This window comes from Nesoenas mayeri, assembly GCF_963082525.1.
Source record: "Nesoenas mayeri genome assembly, chromosome: 20".
Classification (NCBI taxonomy): domain Eukaryota; kingdom Metazoa; phylum Chordata; class Aves; order Columbiformes; family Columbidae; genus Nesoenas; species Nesoenas mayeri.
The window spans coordinates 5416301-5431816 of NC_137569.1; the positions used below are offsets into that span (position 1 = coordinate 5416301).

The window sequence follows — 15516 nt, forward strand, 5'->3', positions numbered from 1 at the left end:
CATTGTGCCTATCACACTAATCTGGAGTTAATAAACACTGGGTTGCATTGTAGTTCACTGAAAATCTTGTCTTGTGTCTTTCTTCTATGAGGCAAGATTGAGCTGGGGTTCTTTGGCCCTAGTGAGGCTTGGGGAAATGTCTACTGGTGTGTGAATGTGAATGTGACGCTGGTTATGGGGTGTCAAGCTCTGGGGAGCTGGTAGGTAGAGAGCAGCAGGAGTGTCAGTTCATGTGTTGAGGGAGGCTTGTGTATGTCCACAAAAGAGATGCTTGGTACAACATCTACAAGAGGTGCCACATCTCCATCTATCACTGCCCTCCTCCTAGGATTTTGTTTCCCTGCCTGCCTTCTAGCAGGAAAAAAAAACAAAAACAAAGAAAAAAATAAACCCAGACTCCTCTTGGCAGTGGAACTTGCATAGCCACAGGATGACTTGGCCAGCAGGTCAACCCACAGGTCATCCCAGCCCATCACAAAACCACCTTTGGCTCTGGTTTACACCAAAGCACAGGGTTGCATGGTCCCAGGTCCAGCTCTGTGTGACACATGCCCTGATTTACCACCAGCCCAGCTGGGGCAGGGGTACTGTTCTCATCCAGGAAACAAACACAGACTTCAAATAAATGTACTGTAAGTTTAAAATCAATCAGACAGCATTTCCTTCCTTGCTTGCCTCTGTGATACTGTTCTCCACCCCGCTTTATTCCTAAAGAAGTTCTGAGAGACATGAGTTAAATAGAAAATGTTACCATGCTTCACAGATATGGTTTTCCAACAGAGATCATCTTCTCGCCTGTCCCCAAGATGCCATGTGGCCATCAATACTCTTCTTTGCCGTTTCCAATAACTTCTCACCCTCCTACTTCAACAAGTGGCTCTGAAAATAAAAGTAAGCAAGTAAGTAAACAAAGCAAAACCTAACACACCCCAAAAAAATCCAGCAGTCCTGGGCACAGCCCAACGCCTGCAAGTGTTTTTATGCCAGGATACCGACGACTTGGGCTGGGGGCACCTGCAGCCCCATGTGACACTCGCCGGTGTCCCCGCTCGGGCTTTGCAGCGGCTCCTCCCGCCGCACCGGGGCGGGACCGGCCGCGCCGGGCACTGCCCACAACCAACATGGCGGCGGCAGCGTCTGGCAGCGGGACGGGCAGCGGCATGGTGGGGGGCTGCTGGCTGCTCCTGCTGCTGGCGCTGGGCCGGGCAGCCCCGCCGGCCGGGATGCTCTACCCCCGGGAGACCCCGTCCCGGGAACGGAAGGAGCTCGGTGGGCTCTGGAGCTTCCGCGCCGACTTCTCGCCGGGCAGGGACGCCGGTTTCGTGCAGCGCTGGTACCGGCAGCCGCTCCGGCAGGTACGGCGGGGCCGGGAGCGGGGCGCGGGCGGCAGCGGGGTGATCTCCCCTCCCGGGAAGGGCTGCCCTGCGAACCGGGCTCCCTTCCTCTCCCGAATGCACCTTTTCCCCCGTCCTTCCCCACCGGGGTTGCGGAGCTGCTGTTCTTTGCCCCCTGCCCTGCGCTAATTGTTTTATCGATCTGCAGAGGGGTTATTAAGAGACGAATTGCCGATCGATTACAGCAGTGCCTGATTGTCCCACTTCTGCTCAGAAGCCAGAATGTATCTGAATGAACTACAGCCACCTTTAGCTGTTGTAGGAGTCCTTGTGCCGCCAAAGCCATGCTGGCCTTGCACAACCTTTACCTATAGTCAGCAGCATAAAATCAATAAAAACGTGCCTGAAAAGGGCACTCCGGAGTTGTCTACTTCAGAGCATCCCAGTGCAGGTAATCAAGTCCTAGTGTAACCGAAATCCACTATGAAATTAACACCATTAACTAAAAGAAAGAAGTTACATGTTGTATGCATAAAATTTATGTGCCCATCATCATTTCTATTTTAGCCCTTTGGCTGTTTTTTTTCCAAATTGTGGAAGGAGAATAGCTGAAAGATGCTGTGCTGCTAGAAGTTTTGTAAAGAGACAGGCAGAGGAGAGGGATCCTGGACTATGCCTCCCCAAAGCAGGGCTGGATGTGTATGCTCAACCTACTTTAGACATGAGAGAATCTCCTTGAAGGAGACACACACACATGGCCATCACAGTCAAAGGTTGTTCTATACTGAATGCTAGAAAATCCACTTTGCCATACAGGGATTTTCTGCAGTGCTGGTACAGCGTGATGCTGAGTCGGCCATGCACATGATGCTCAGCCCTGGGCGACCAGACCTTCCTTGTTCCGCTCTCCATGGAAGGGTTTCCGTAGGAAAGGGGAACTGCTCCAGCTGCACGATGCTGCAGCGCTGGCGTACGCAACACCCCCAGTGCAGCAGGTGCTAAAAATGCACAGCTCTATTTTGCAATAGCATCTGGTTACCACAGTGTCAAATGTATTACAATACTATCATCCTTATATTAAAAATAAGCAAGTGAATTGATTCCACTGTAATCCTAAGGAATGTGCCTTGTGTTCAGGGAGGGAGAAAGGCTGGACTCATCCCAAACAATCTCTGCAGACCTTCCCTGGGGGATTTGGCCCCAAATACCCAGTTTGTGGGAAGTCCCAGGCTCAAACAATGACCTGGGCATTTATTCTTTTTTCCCTTAGAATCATAGAATAATTTCAGTTGGAAGAGACCCTCAGGATCATCGAGTCCAACCATAACCTAACCTAACTCTAGCACTAAACCATTTCCCCTAGAACCTCATATAAATGCCTTTTAAACCCCTCCAGGGATGGTGACTCCACCACTTCCCTTCTCCAGTTCCGCAATACTAGAGCCATGAATAAAAGCATTTCCCTACCATAAATCAGGAGGGGAAAAAGTCAAGAGCAGCTTCTTCCTGTAGGAACAAGGAGGCTCCTGGGCCTGGTATCAAAAAGGACTTAGACAGGACCTGTGACAGACCACACCAGTTTCTAAAGAGGTTTCCCCAAGTGTTTCCACTCTGCAAAGGGATTGCAAGGCTGTTAGTGGAAGGGGACACCTCCAGCTGTCCAGGTTGGACTGCCAAGACAGTAAAATCTCTGTTTTTAAGTGATCTCCCTTTCTGTGCAATTCCTGCCAGACTGGTCCTGTGATCGACATGCCAGTGCCCGCCAGCTTCAACGATATCACTCAGGACCCCAGCTTGGAGAACTACATCGGCTGGGTTTGGTACGAGAAAGAGGTGCTGCTTCCTCTCCGCTGGCTTCAGGAGGATTTCAACACAAGAGTGGTGCTCCGGTTTGGCAGCGCCCATTACTACTCCATTGTGGTACGATTCTGACTGGATTTTATATCAGTCTGCTGTTTTCTTAACTCTTGGCTGTTTTCCTCCAGCCAAGAACTTGGCCATCGTTTCACCAGTCTCTCTTCTCTGATACTCCAATATCACGGCTAGTAAACAAAATATTTCCTTGCTGCATTATCTGCCCAAAACTGTGTCTCTCAGTGACGCTTGTATGTGACCCAGACTTAGCTCCCTGTAAAGAAGGGGCTGCCAGACTGACCCCTCAGGGAGTACGAGCCCAGAACAAGGTTCAGTGTTCCTGGGATTTCCAACTACTCTTTGCTGGGCTCCCTCCCTTCTCCGCACTGTGCTTGCAACAAAAAAATAAACCAATAACCTTGCCCCTTGGGCTCACAGGTGTTTTCTCTTGCAGTGGGTCAACGGAGTGCAAGTCATGGAGCACGAAGGGGGGCATCTCCCTTTTGAAGCAGATATAAGCAGCATTGTCCAGGGCAGCCCAGGGACCCCGTGCCGCATAACGGTCGCGCTCAACAACACACTGACACCGCACACTCTGCCTCCAGGGACAATTCAGTACATGAACGACAAAACAAGGTGAGTTGGTAAAGCGCTGTACTGCTGAGCTTATCCCAGGGGTGAGAGAGGGGAATTTATTTGGCTGATGGTTCATAAGACCCTCTGAGCTTATGCTGAAATTCATCAGTCGAGTAGGGAGGATTTTAGGCTTTGGCGTTATGAGGAATCCACACTGAGTCATTGCATCTGTTTTATACAAAGGAAACTGAGGTTAAGTGATTTGCCAAGCTGAATCAATGGCAGATTTGAGAAGCTTGAATTCAACTGGAAGCTGCACATACCAGCTATCCTGAAGGATCAAACCTATTCAATCCATTAAATGTTTGTTAACTGGTAATTCCCTGCAGCATAGCAGCAGTAGCACTACTGAGAGATAGATCCATCCTGTTGTAAAGACTGTTTTACCAGCTAGTGTCTATTTTTACATCGCTAGCATCCATATGCTGCCTTCAGTTCTTGTGTAATGAAACATAACGTAGCCATTTCTCCTGTCTTGCTCTCTCAGGTATCCCAAGAATTATTTTGTACAGAACATCAGGTTTGATTTCTTTAATTATGCTGGAATCCATCGCCCAGTTGTGCTTTACACCACTCCTTCTGTCTACATAGATGACATTACCGTGACAACTACTTCATCAGACAATGTTGGTAGGTCCAGAACAATTACAGCAGCTATCTCAGGCTCCAAATGGAGATGACGAGGGCAGCAGAGAAAATATCCTGCAAAAGTCTGATTGAATTTGTTTCATAGTGGCTTTTCTTGAACCTGAGCTGGTCTGTTGCACAGCTCAGCAGCTGCAAGAATATGGCAAAGAGTTAAGCTATAAGAAAAAAGTACTTGCAAGAGACTACTGTTAAAGGATGATCAGGTGTTTCTCAAAGTAGAATTTCTCAGTTGGGGCAGTATTCCTGCCACTTAAAGCAGGATTATCTCTAAGTAACAGAATTATGTGACATATAAATTTTGCTGGAAACTTCTGAACCTCAAGACAGAGAGGTCATGCCTCTTAGATTCAATTCACGCCACTCTGTTGTTCTACATCTCCCTAATTTCTTACTGCTGCTGTATGTGAAAACCCTCCAATATTTGATGCATATATTTTTCTTTTCATGGCAGCCTCTGATTGTCTTTTTTTCCCTTTGAACCAGCAATGGTGCAATATCAGGTGTCGGTTGTTGGCAGCACACTCTATTCCTTGTCCCTGAGTTTACGTGACCAAGAAGGGAAAGTGGTTGCTACAGGCGATGGGCCAGTTGGAGTGCTCAAAGTCCTGAACCCAAATCTTTGGTGGCCTTACCTGATGCACGAGAACCCTGGATACCGCTACTCCTTGGAGGTAACAGTGACATTTCTTCTTTTCCACGTGCATTCGCTCTGAATGTGTAATAGGGTTAAGGAACTGCCATACAGTCCACCTTCCATGCTCATCTTCTCCCACAGATCCTGCTCATGTGACCACAGTAGCATTGCTAATTATGCAGTAATCAAATCAAGCTGATGCTGAACTCAAAGGTCTGTTGATGAGAAGAGATGGGCACACCTGGGGTGCACACATGGGCTCTCAGATGCTTGTCCTTCACATTTAGGGCCCAATCCATCCCTTGTAAAAGGAGCATTTGAGATGGTGCAGGGGAGGAGATATTGCAAAAGCAGTCTCTGAGGAGAGGCTGCCAACCTCTGCCATGTAATGAGCTTTCTTCCCACTCTGGAAGATGGGAGTTCAGCTCCCATAGCACAAGCCTGGAAAATTCTGAGTTAAGGATGAGTAGTGACATTTAGGTGTAGAAATTAGGGCAGATGAGATGCTGTTTCCAGGGGCTCAGGTTCGTAGCTCTTGTGAGCAGATGACACATCCTTGTGAAGCCCAGCGTGTCACTTGTACCTCCCCTTTGGAAATCCAGGTGAAAATGCAGGCTCAGGTCAACGGGGCCTTGCTGGAGGACTTGTACACGCTCCCGGTCGGCATCCGCACCGTCCACGTCACCAGCACGCAGTTCCTCATCAACGGCAAGCCCTTCTACTTCCACGGCGTCAACAAGCACGAGGACGCAGACGTAAGTGTGCGGCACCCGTAGCGGGGGCACCTCAGGTCCCTTCGCTTTGTGCTGCTGGGGCAGCAACCGCTCTGGCCTCCCCTCTCACCCAAAGGGGCTGTTTCCTCACACCCTCCTCCCAGGCTGGGAGCTGCTGGGGGGAACGTTTGCCAGCATTAAAGGGGATACTGTGTCCTGCCATAGTCATAACGCTCCTCTCAGGATGCAATAACCAGCCCAGGTGTGCTGGCAGAGGAGCTAAACAATCTCCCAGTCGTGGATTCCAGTCAGAAATAGAATCATTTCAGTTGAAATCATCAATCATTGAATCCAACCATAACCTATCCTAACTCTAGCACTAAACCATGTCCCTAAGAGCCTCATCTAAACGCCTTTTAAACACCTTCAGGGATGGTGGTTCCACCACTGCTCTGGGCAGCCTTTTCCAATGCCTGACAACCCTTTCCATAGAGAACTTTTTCCTAATATCCAATCTAAACCTCCCTTGGCGCAACTTGAGGCCATTTCCTCTTATCCTATTGCTTGTTACTTGGGAGAAGAGACCAACACCCTCCATGCTACAACCTCCTTTCAGGTAGTTGTAGAGAGCAATAAGGTCTCCCCTCAGCCTCCTGTTTTCCAGGCTGAACAGCCCCAGGTCCCTCAAATGCTCCTCAAAAACGCTCCGCTGAGGCAGCAACCACTGTTGTCTCCCCTCTGACCAAGGAGTGTGTCTCCTCACTCTCCTCCCAGGCTGGGAGCTGCTGGAGGGGCTGGAGTGAAATTTACCAGTATTAAAGGGGACCCCACGTCCAGTCCTGCTGTAATCACAACCTCCCTCTCAGGGCACACGGGCCAGCCCAGCTGTGCTGGCAGAGGAGCTCAACAATCTCCCGGCCACGACTTCCAGTCAGGAAATAGCGACTCACAGGTTCCCCACCCTGGGAAATGCCGGGGACAAAGTCTCCGGCGCGGAGGTTTGGGCTGCGAGGCGCAGCCCGGCCACAGGGCGGCCCCGCAGCCATGTCAGACGCTCCGTCCCGGCCCCGCCAAGCCGCTCACCTCAGGGACGGTTCGTCCTCCTCCTTCGCGGCTCCCGCAGCGCAGACTCTCCTCAGAGGAGCACCCAGAGCCCTGGGGGCCGGGCCCGCCTCCAGCCGGCCCTCCCTGCCTGCCTCCCGGGTCACACCTGTGGCAGGAGGGAGGGAGAGGGCGGCAGCTTGGCCGCCACCTGCATCCCCTCTGCTGCTGCCAACACCCAGGGCCTGGCTGTGCGTGCGGCAGTGCAGGAAACAAATTACCTTGCAAATATCATAGGCCCGGGCAGGATCTCTCAGCAAAGCGTATTTTAATAACGATTTTGCAAGATCAGGTGTTCTACCTAAAGGCAGGCACGCGGAATAGGGCAAAAAGCCCCTGCTTATATCCTCCCCAGCTCCCCATCGGTTGGTACTGCAGGGTTTATAGACTACTCGATGTTTACATATTTCATTCATCTAATTATAACAACCCCCTTCCCCTTATCAATCTATTTAGAATATGGATTCCTGGCTCTTTGGCTTATCTTCCCCCTAGATGTATTTTTTTTTTAATACAGGTATCAGTATGCATTCTGGGATTAGTTCAAAGCGACTTTGTTTTACATCAAGCGTTCATAGTCTGTTGTCTCTCAGTCCTTCCCCCTCTCTGGGGTCAGGCGCCAGGCTCTCAGTTTTGTAAAAACAACATCCCTTTGTTAAACGTTCCTTACAGCAGTGCCCTCAGAGAGGCAGATGATGCACGGGGAGGTGGTGCCGTCACTAGTAATGGCGCCCAGGGCTGGAAATGCCCTGGCGTGAGCAGGGAAGCGGCCGTGCCCAGCGAAGGTGTGGGGTGAAGCGGCGGCCTGGCAGTGTGATGGGTGTGATGTCTCCCCATCCAGATCCGTGGCAAAGGCTTCGACTGGCCCCTGGTCATGAAGGACTTCAACCTGCTGCGATGGCTGGGGGCGAACTCCTTCCGCACCAGCCACTACCCCTACGCCGAGGAGATCATGGACCTGTGCGATGCCTACGGCATCGTGGTCATCGACGAGTGTCCGGGAGTGGGCATTAAAATACCGTAAGCAATTCACCTTTTTTTCTGTGTTCCTCAGAGCCGCTTCAAAAGCGTCCTCCTCCCATCCACAGTGCCCGTTGTCCTGATAATGGACGTACTTTGCTCTATTTAGAAATCAGCCCATTGCGCCACATGGGCCCAGTGAGGTTGGCCAACCGGAGGGCGTTTTGCCACATGGCCATCGTGTCACTTGGTCTGGCTCAATTAATGAGCCCAAACCTTGACCCTGAACCAGGCAGCGCTTTGGGCAGAAGCCACATTCAGTGTCAAGGCTCAGCTGTGCTTATACACCCCAGGGGCTTGAGTTTTCACAAGGAAAGGAAGAAGGGGACGGATTTTATGCCCTCACCGGGTCTCATGTCCTTTTGTCTTTAAGTGAGAGCTTTGGGAACAAGTCTTTGCAGCATCATCTTGTGGTGATGGAGGAGCTGATCCGCAGGGATAAGAACAGGCCATCAGTCGTGATGTGGTCAGTAGCCAACGAGCCGGCATCGGAGCTGCCCCCAGCAGCTTACTACTTTAAGTAAGTGCGTCTGTTTGTACACAGAGCTCAGGCTTGAATGTTGGGAGATGATGAATCTTCTTCCTTTAGGATGGCACAGAGAAGTAGTAAAGAGAGGGCAAGCATTTTTTTGGGAACCCTGAAACAGTACCCACAGATACACACTAAAAGCATAACTGCTGCATGCATTAAACTGATGCTCAGAACCACACAACAGCCTCAAGCTGTTGTTTCTGAACCACTAAGTCTCTGGCAAATGACCAGGAGTCCATTTGGTCTGAGCATCCCTACTTGACCTACGGGTCAAGCAAAAGCAGACCTGATGGGAACAGGATATTCCCATTACCAAAGGAAGACAAATGCTAAAATATTTTAGAATTACAGCAAAGCTGTAAAATAATTTGCCTTTAATTCTGAAGAGAAGGTTCTTCAGTGAGTGCTAGTGATTTGTTCTGCAGGGTATTGTGACACCCCACTTCAAAGCTACCACTTAAAGTCTCTACAGACCCTTTGGTTTTATTTTTAAAGAGATTTAAGCTTTGGATAGCCAAGAGTCATCTCTGTAATGGGGCAGGACTGTCCCTAGTAGCTGTAAGTGCATTAAGAGGTAACCATGAATTTTCATTCAGAATGATCCACAACCTCCCTGCAATGTGAAGGCAGCAGCAGAGCTTGACCCTCCCATTCTGCCTCATCTCCCTCAGTCAAGGTTTCCTCAAAAGCAGCCAACCTTTCTGCCTTGTGCTTTTTAGGAACACATCGCAAGAGTTGTTTAGAAAACTTCCACTGCCCTTCTCACATTTTTATCATTTTCAAACTCACTGTCCCTTCTCCAGCTTCCAAGCTGCTGGCACCAACACACAAATTAACATGTCCACATTTGGTATATTATACTTTCACTCTGGTCTTTTTTTAGGTGGGATAGCAACCAACTTTGTGATGGATAAAGGCCTCTTTGCCATGATATTCATACTCCTGCAGAACTGGCTAGAATTGCAGGCACCTTATGGCAGGTGATCACTAAGTATCCTGCAGTATTTAATGAAATGGACTCTGCCTGCTAAACCAAAAGCAGCTCCAAGTGTCTGCGGGGGGCAAAAGGACAGGGAGCTTGGGGAAACGGGGCTGTGCTTCTCCATGCTGTTGAACTCTCGCTTTACTGTTTGCAAACAGGACACTGATAGCTCACACTAAAGCTCTCGATCCCTCCAGACCAGTAACCTTTGTGACAGATGCTAATTACGCTCTTGATCTTGGTGTAAGTTCACTTTATTTTCTAGCTTCATACATTAAATTTCCTCCTCTTTTAATTCTTGAGTGAAGAAGTATGCAGGATCAGACCCCCTGGATTCCATTAACATTGTCATGTTTTGCTGTTCCATTGACTGTGTTTACTAACACTCAGGATTTTTCACCTGCAAATAAACCAAAGCTTAAACCTCTTTAAAATGCTAACAGCCCTTGTAGAAGTCTAAAGGAAGGAAGCTTTGCTTTAATTCCTGCTTTAAACTGCTCTAGATCTTCTTTGGCAGACGTCTGTTAATGTTGAATAATCTAAAAGCTCTACCAGCTTCATAGTTGAAGTCCTAGAGCTGTATAAATAGCCAAAAGGCACTTCTCTGGGATGTCTGTGGCCACAGCGTGAACCAAGGATCTTATACATAAAGGATCCTATACATTTTCCCCCAGAAAAACAAAACTGGTGGCTTTAGTTCTGGCTATCGCTGTTTCAGATGCACACACAGACTGACATCCCATCCCCACAAGCCTGTTCCAACTTGCTTGGGGAGACACAGGAGAACAACCCCAAAGAACAGATCTCATACACTGATGTTGTATTAGAATTTTTTTTCTTTTATTACAAAACATGTTAAGAGAACATTGAACAAGTTACATACAGCATCACTTCATCTTTAGTGGGCTTTGCGCCCTTTTATCATACTGTTTGTGTGGTAGAAATGGCATATAGCTTGCAGAATGCTTAGTATTGCACCATTGATGCACAAATTTAGTTGCTAGTCAAAATATTTGACCACTGACTTGATAATCACATTCCAATACTCAAAGTACATCTAAGTGTACCAGCAAGCCAGAGACATCTTGGAAACGCAAAAACTTCTAACAAACCTGAGAATTAAATGGGTTGATCTTGTCTAACTCTTTGCTTTGACTTCCTAATTCTGCGAGAAAAATGCCAAATTAATACACTGTTAGCTTGTTAAATTTATCCTGCTGTTTTTTCTGGGAAAGACGTCACACTGGGAGGGCCTGAGTGATGGGGAAAAGACTTTATTCACATGTAATAAAACTGTAATCCATGAAATGAACCAAAAAGAAGATTTAGCTTTATGAGTGAAGGTTGTCTGCCTTCAGCTCTGTGACAAAATACTCTCGCCTTGTTTTCTGTAGGCTCCTTATGTGGATGTAATTTGTGTAAACAGCTACTTCTCCTGGTATCACGACCCAGGCCATCTGGAAGTTATTCCACTACAACTCACAACACAGTTTGAGAACTGGTATAAAACCTACCAAAAACCCATTATCCAGAGTGAATATGGAGCAGATTCGGTTCCCGGACTTCACAGTGTAAGTGTCAGGTGGAAAGAAGCACTGCTCTACTTAACAGTCAGCAAAACGTAATTAGAAGAGATGGAACCATCGAACCTTTTGAGATGCATTAGCTTGTAAGAGTCTGGAAGACTCCAGGATTGTAATCCTGCTCCACAGATATCGCTGAGCTTTACTACTGACTACCCAAGGTTGGATTCTACCTAAAGAGAAGTTTTTAGCTTTGTGTAAAAGCACTGAACACTCTGACATCTGTACTTTGGCATTTATAGAAAATGCTTAATTGGAAGATACAACACTGGGGAGTGGACATTCATTTCATGATGCTGTCCTGCTCCAAAGGAGTGGCACAGTCCTGTACCGTAAAGCACCATGAGCAAGCAAAACCACACACTCGCCCAAAGTAGAATATATCTGGCATTGCATTTGTATTTTACGTGCTTTTCCCCCCTAATTTCAGTAGTTGCTAATCGTCACTAACTAGCCATTGTTAATGCAACAGCAATGAAAAGACCGAGCAATTGTAAAGCTTGTTTTCAGGAAGCAGGTTCCCAGTAATAGGAAGTTAACATACGGAGCTTTGCTGAGTTTAACTGTCCCCTCTATTCAAGGCTGCATTTGTTTTCCTGGCTGTAGGATCCACCTCTCATGTTCAGCGAGGAGTACCAGAAAGCCCTGCTAAGAGAGTACCATTCCGTTTTTGACAAAAAGAGGAAAGAGTATGTGATTGGGGAGCTCATATGGAATTTTGCTGATTTCATGACTAATCAAGGTAAGCTTATATTTATACCCTAAACAACTCTCCATCCTCCTGTCAAGTTTTAAAGGGTTGATGATACACAAAGAATATTGTGCTGTAGGGTAGGACAAAAGGGGCCTCTGCTTACCAAGGGAGAGCTAGTGGGTTTCTGTGATGAAATCCAGCACGGCCAGAGCCAAGAGGGAAGGTCCTGCCTGTACTTAACGTGTCCCCTCTCCAGCCTGAGCTCCTACATGTCCCACCCAGGACATGACGCTGCACTAGGGTAGAAGCAAAGGAAGGTTGTGAGCAGACCCAGGTTACTTTATTTCTTGGCCATCCTCAATTCAGAGCTTCAGTCAGCTGGTAGGGATGTGTCTCGCTTCATATTTTATCTACAACTGCCCTTAGTATCAGAGCACCTTAAATACTGTATTATTAACTCACTAGAGGTTTAGCAATAGAGGACCAGATGCCACACTGGTAGACAACTGTCTATCATGACACTCCACCCACTATTAATACATGATAAGTGCATTCCCAAAGTATGAGGCATTACTTTACAGAGCAGTCAGTCACAAATTGAATTATTACAACTCAGAGGAGACCCAGTAAGAAACCAGTTATGCACTTGCCACCTACAGTGAGTTAGGGTGGTGAACAGTCAGTGGGAATTCCAGGCAGAGAAACACTATGAAGAATAATCTTCAGAGCACCAATACAAGTATTAGAAAGCTAAGTCATTGCGGAGCAGCTGTCAGAAAAGTAATATCAACGAGGAGGATGGAGAAAATGTAGACAAGTTCACACACACATACGTAATTTCAGTCTCTCTACATGTTGTGATCATCTTCTCTAGTTTCCTACAAAAACTAAACTAGGCAAAAAGGATACAGACACCACTAAAGGACAGTACAGTCAAACAGTAATCGACGTCTTCACCATCAGATTTCAAGGTGGAACTAATGGCAGAAGGAACATCCACTGTAAATCTAACACTGATCAAGTTAATGGGCACACCTGAATTAACTGTCATCGACTTACCAGTTGTAAATATCATAAATTGCAGCTATATTGCTCAGTTACATCAATTAATCTTGCCAAGATGACGCAAATGACATCTGCCGAGTTCCTCGTTGTACCTGACTATGTGTAGAAGAAAGTACATAGGTCTCTTCCACCTAATCTGATTTAGTACATACACCATAACAGTTCACAGCAGGAGATAAAAGAGCATTTTATATATACTTGCTTTATTTTATAACTTCTCTACAGGGACCACACGTGTTTTGGGGAACAAGAAAGGAATATTTACCCGCCAACGACAGCCCAAATCAGCTGCATTTGTTCTTAGAGAAAGATACTGGAAGATTGCAAATGAATCAAGCTGTCTTCCTCCTATAATAAAATCACATACCCTCTTTCTAAAATGAAATCAAAAGGTATAGTGGCTGGCTACTATGCTGAACTTGTTCATTAAATTCCTGTTTAAATAATATTTATGCCTGACTCAAGTCTTGCAAGTCTAATGCAATTTCTAGCCCACTTGAAATAGTTACTATGATACAAAGCAGATCAGAAACACTAGTTTCCTACACTTAGTCATGTCTGTAGGCTTCCTGTTTCCAGGTAGTAAAATGAGTTTCAAGGAGCTGAAGTTAGAGATTCTGACTGAGGTATCTGTTTATGGCAAAACCAAAAAAAAGTCACATGATACAAATCAACACTGAAGACTTAAAAAAAATCCACGTTACTCTAAATGAACATCACACCCCTCCAATGCAAATGAGGTTTTCCAGTTATACTCCCCTAACAGCTACACTACTCAGATTACAGCAAATTGTCCACAGGATTACACAAGAGCACAATTTATATTTATAAAACTTCTCTTGCTGGACAGAATGTATGTGGCTGGCTGAGAAATTCTGAGAGTTCGCAGCGTTCAGGAAGTGTATGAACCACCCAATACTCCAATACAGTACAGAATTCAAGCTACAGCAGCAAAGTGGAATATGTTAGATAGGTATTTATTACAACTGAACTTTGCTTAAACCTATTTTAGTCACAGTACCAGAACTACCGCTGTTAGATGCGGTTTTACCTTCCAGCGTGGAAGGGCTTCCTTCATATTAAATTGTCACTATGCACTACAGTAAGAGTAGCCTTGAGGGCAAATTTGATCTCAAACTTTTTGATACTGGCCTGAGATATTCTGGGGTAGAGCAATGTGTAAATTAATGTGCGCACACTACTTCAGACAGTAACGTAGTGTGTAGTAAGGTCCCGTTCGGGCTGCACACCAGTTCTAGGCCAGGCTCTAGGCTGGACTAGATTGTGCCAATACTCACAGAAGAGCTTGGAACACTTAGTTTGCAAACGTCTTACTGCAACGTCCCAGGGTGGGCCAGGAGCAGCATCCCCTGTAGCGGAACCACAAGACTGGAGGCTGCCTGCTGAATCTTGGAAGTTGGCACAAGTATGTAGTTTCATTATTCCAATTCATGGACACTGTGTGAAACTGTTCCTATAACTACTACTTCTCCAACTGGCTCTTCTGCTAGTACCTCAAGAAAATACAAAGAAAATAGTTGCTCTTTTGTTGTGTGGTGGCAAAATTCTCTTTTCTTTAGATGTGGTACAGTAGAAACCAACACCTTCCACACTGCCACAATAAGGACATACATATTTACTGCTGACTTCAAAACGTTTTTTCTTGAGTTTTTAAGGGAAAAGAAGAAACATACTATCAACATTCCTTACGGTTATACCGTGTTAAGTTTACAGATTTTCTATAGAACTAAGAACCCAGGATATAAAAGTCTATCCATAGTAAAAAGACACTTGCTCAAATGTACCGTGGTATAAGAGTGAAGACCGTATTTAACCCCACTACCAGTGTTTGAAAGTCATTTCAACTTCTCAATCTCTAGACATATTTTTAAAAGCATTTTCTTCCCCATTTCAACAGACACGACATACCAACAGCTGCCCCATCAGAATATGGATAAAGACTTGACATTGTCAACAAATCACAAACTAGGGCTCGCATCCCCGTGATAACACACACAGGGCTTGCACTTGCAGAAAAGAATAATTCAGTCCAACAAAACAGAAGCAAAGTTTAATAGCCACGCGTATGGCAAGCACACATTTCGGAGTCGTCGCTCCTGCTTGTTCTCAACAGCCCAATGCAATTGTAAACCCACCCCTTCCTCATCACTCTCTCCCCCCAGATCCCGGAAAACATCACAGCAGCTTCCAGATAGGTTGTGATCTTGTCAGAGTGGAGTTAAAGCAGATCTACGGAATCAAGGAAAGCAGGAAGGGATAAAAATAACACACTTAACATTATTTTCTTTTGCATGTCGCTTAAAGAACTGTAAACAGTTAAAGCGTCAAGTCAACGCTGCTCAACTGTTACGCCCATGTGCACACAACATTCCACAAGACACGATGAAGCTGCAGAAATTCTGTGAACTGGTATTTCTGGGGACTCAAGTGCTTTAACCCACTAACACAAAATGTCTTTGACAAAAAAAATAATCACAACTTAGTACATTTCTAGAAACAGAATTACAGTACTGACTTTAAAAACAGTTTCTAAGGCTCAGACTGAGTCCAAAAAGGCCTCTGGGTTCATTCAAGCTCATATGTCTGGACTGCATGAATGCAGCATAAGAATGATTGCAGCAAGACGTCCACAGGTAATTTCTACATTTATTTTTTATACCAAAAAGTTATGTGCAACAAATAGAATTCGTACATATTTA

General features: G+C 46.3%; 1 protein-coding gene across 1 annotated transcript; it reads left to right on the plus strand.

Moving 5' to 3' along the window:
* Positions 1–1121: 1121 nt before the first annotated feature.
* GUSB (glucuronidase beta) lies at positions 1122–14884 on the plus strand (the record flags this gene model as incomplete). Its single annotated transcript, XM_080357348.1, has 12 exons — positions 1122–1355; positions 3066–3254; positions 3643–3824; positions 4312–4454; positions 4956–5143; positions 5709–5861; positions 7762–7940; positions 8314–8460; positions 9613–9697; positions 10849–11025; positions 11644–11779; positions 13022–14884. 12 exons carry the CDS (start codon positions 1122–1124, stop codon positions 13177–13179), a joined length of 1971 nt encoding a protein of 656 aa, XP_080213474.1. The 3' UTR covers positions 13180–14884.
* Positions 14885–15516: the final 632 nt, after the last annotated feature.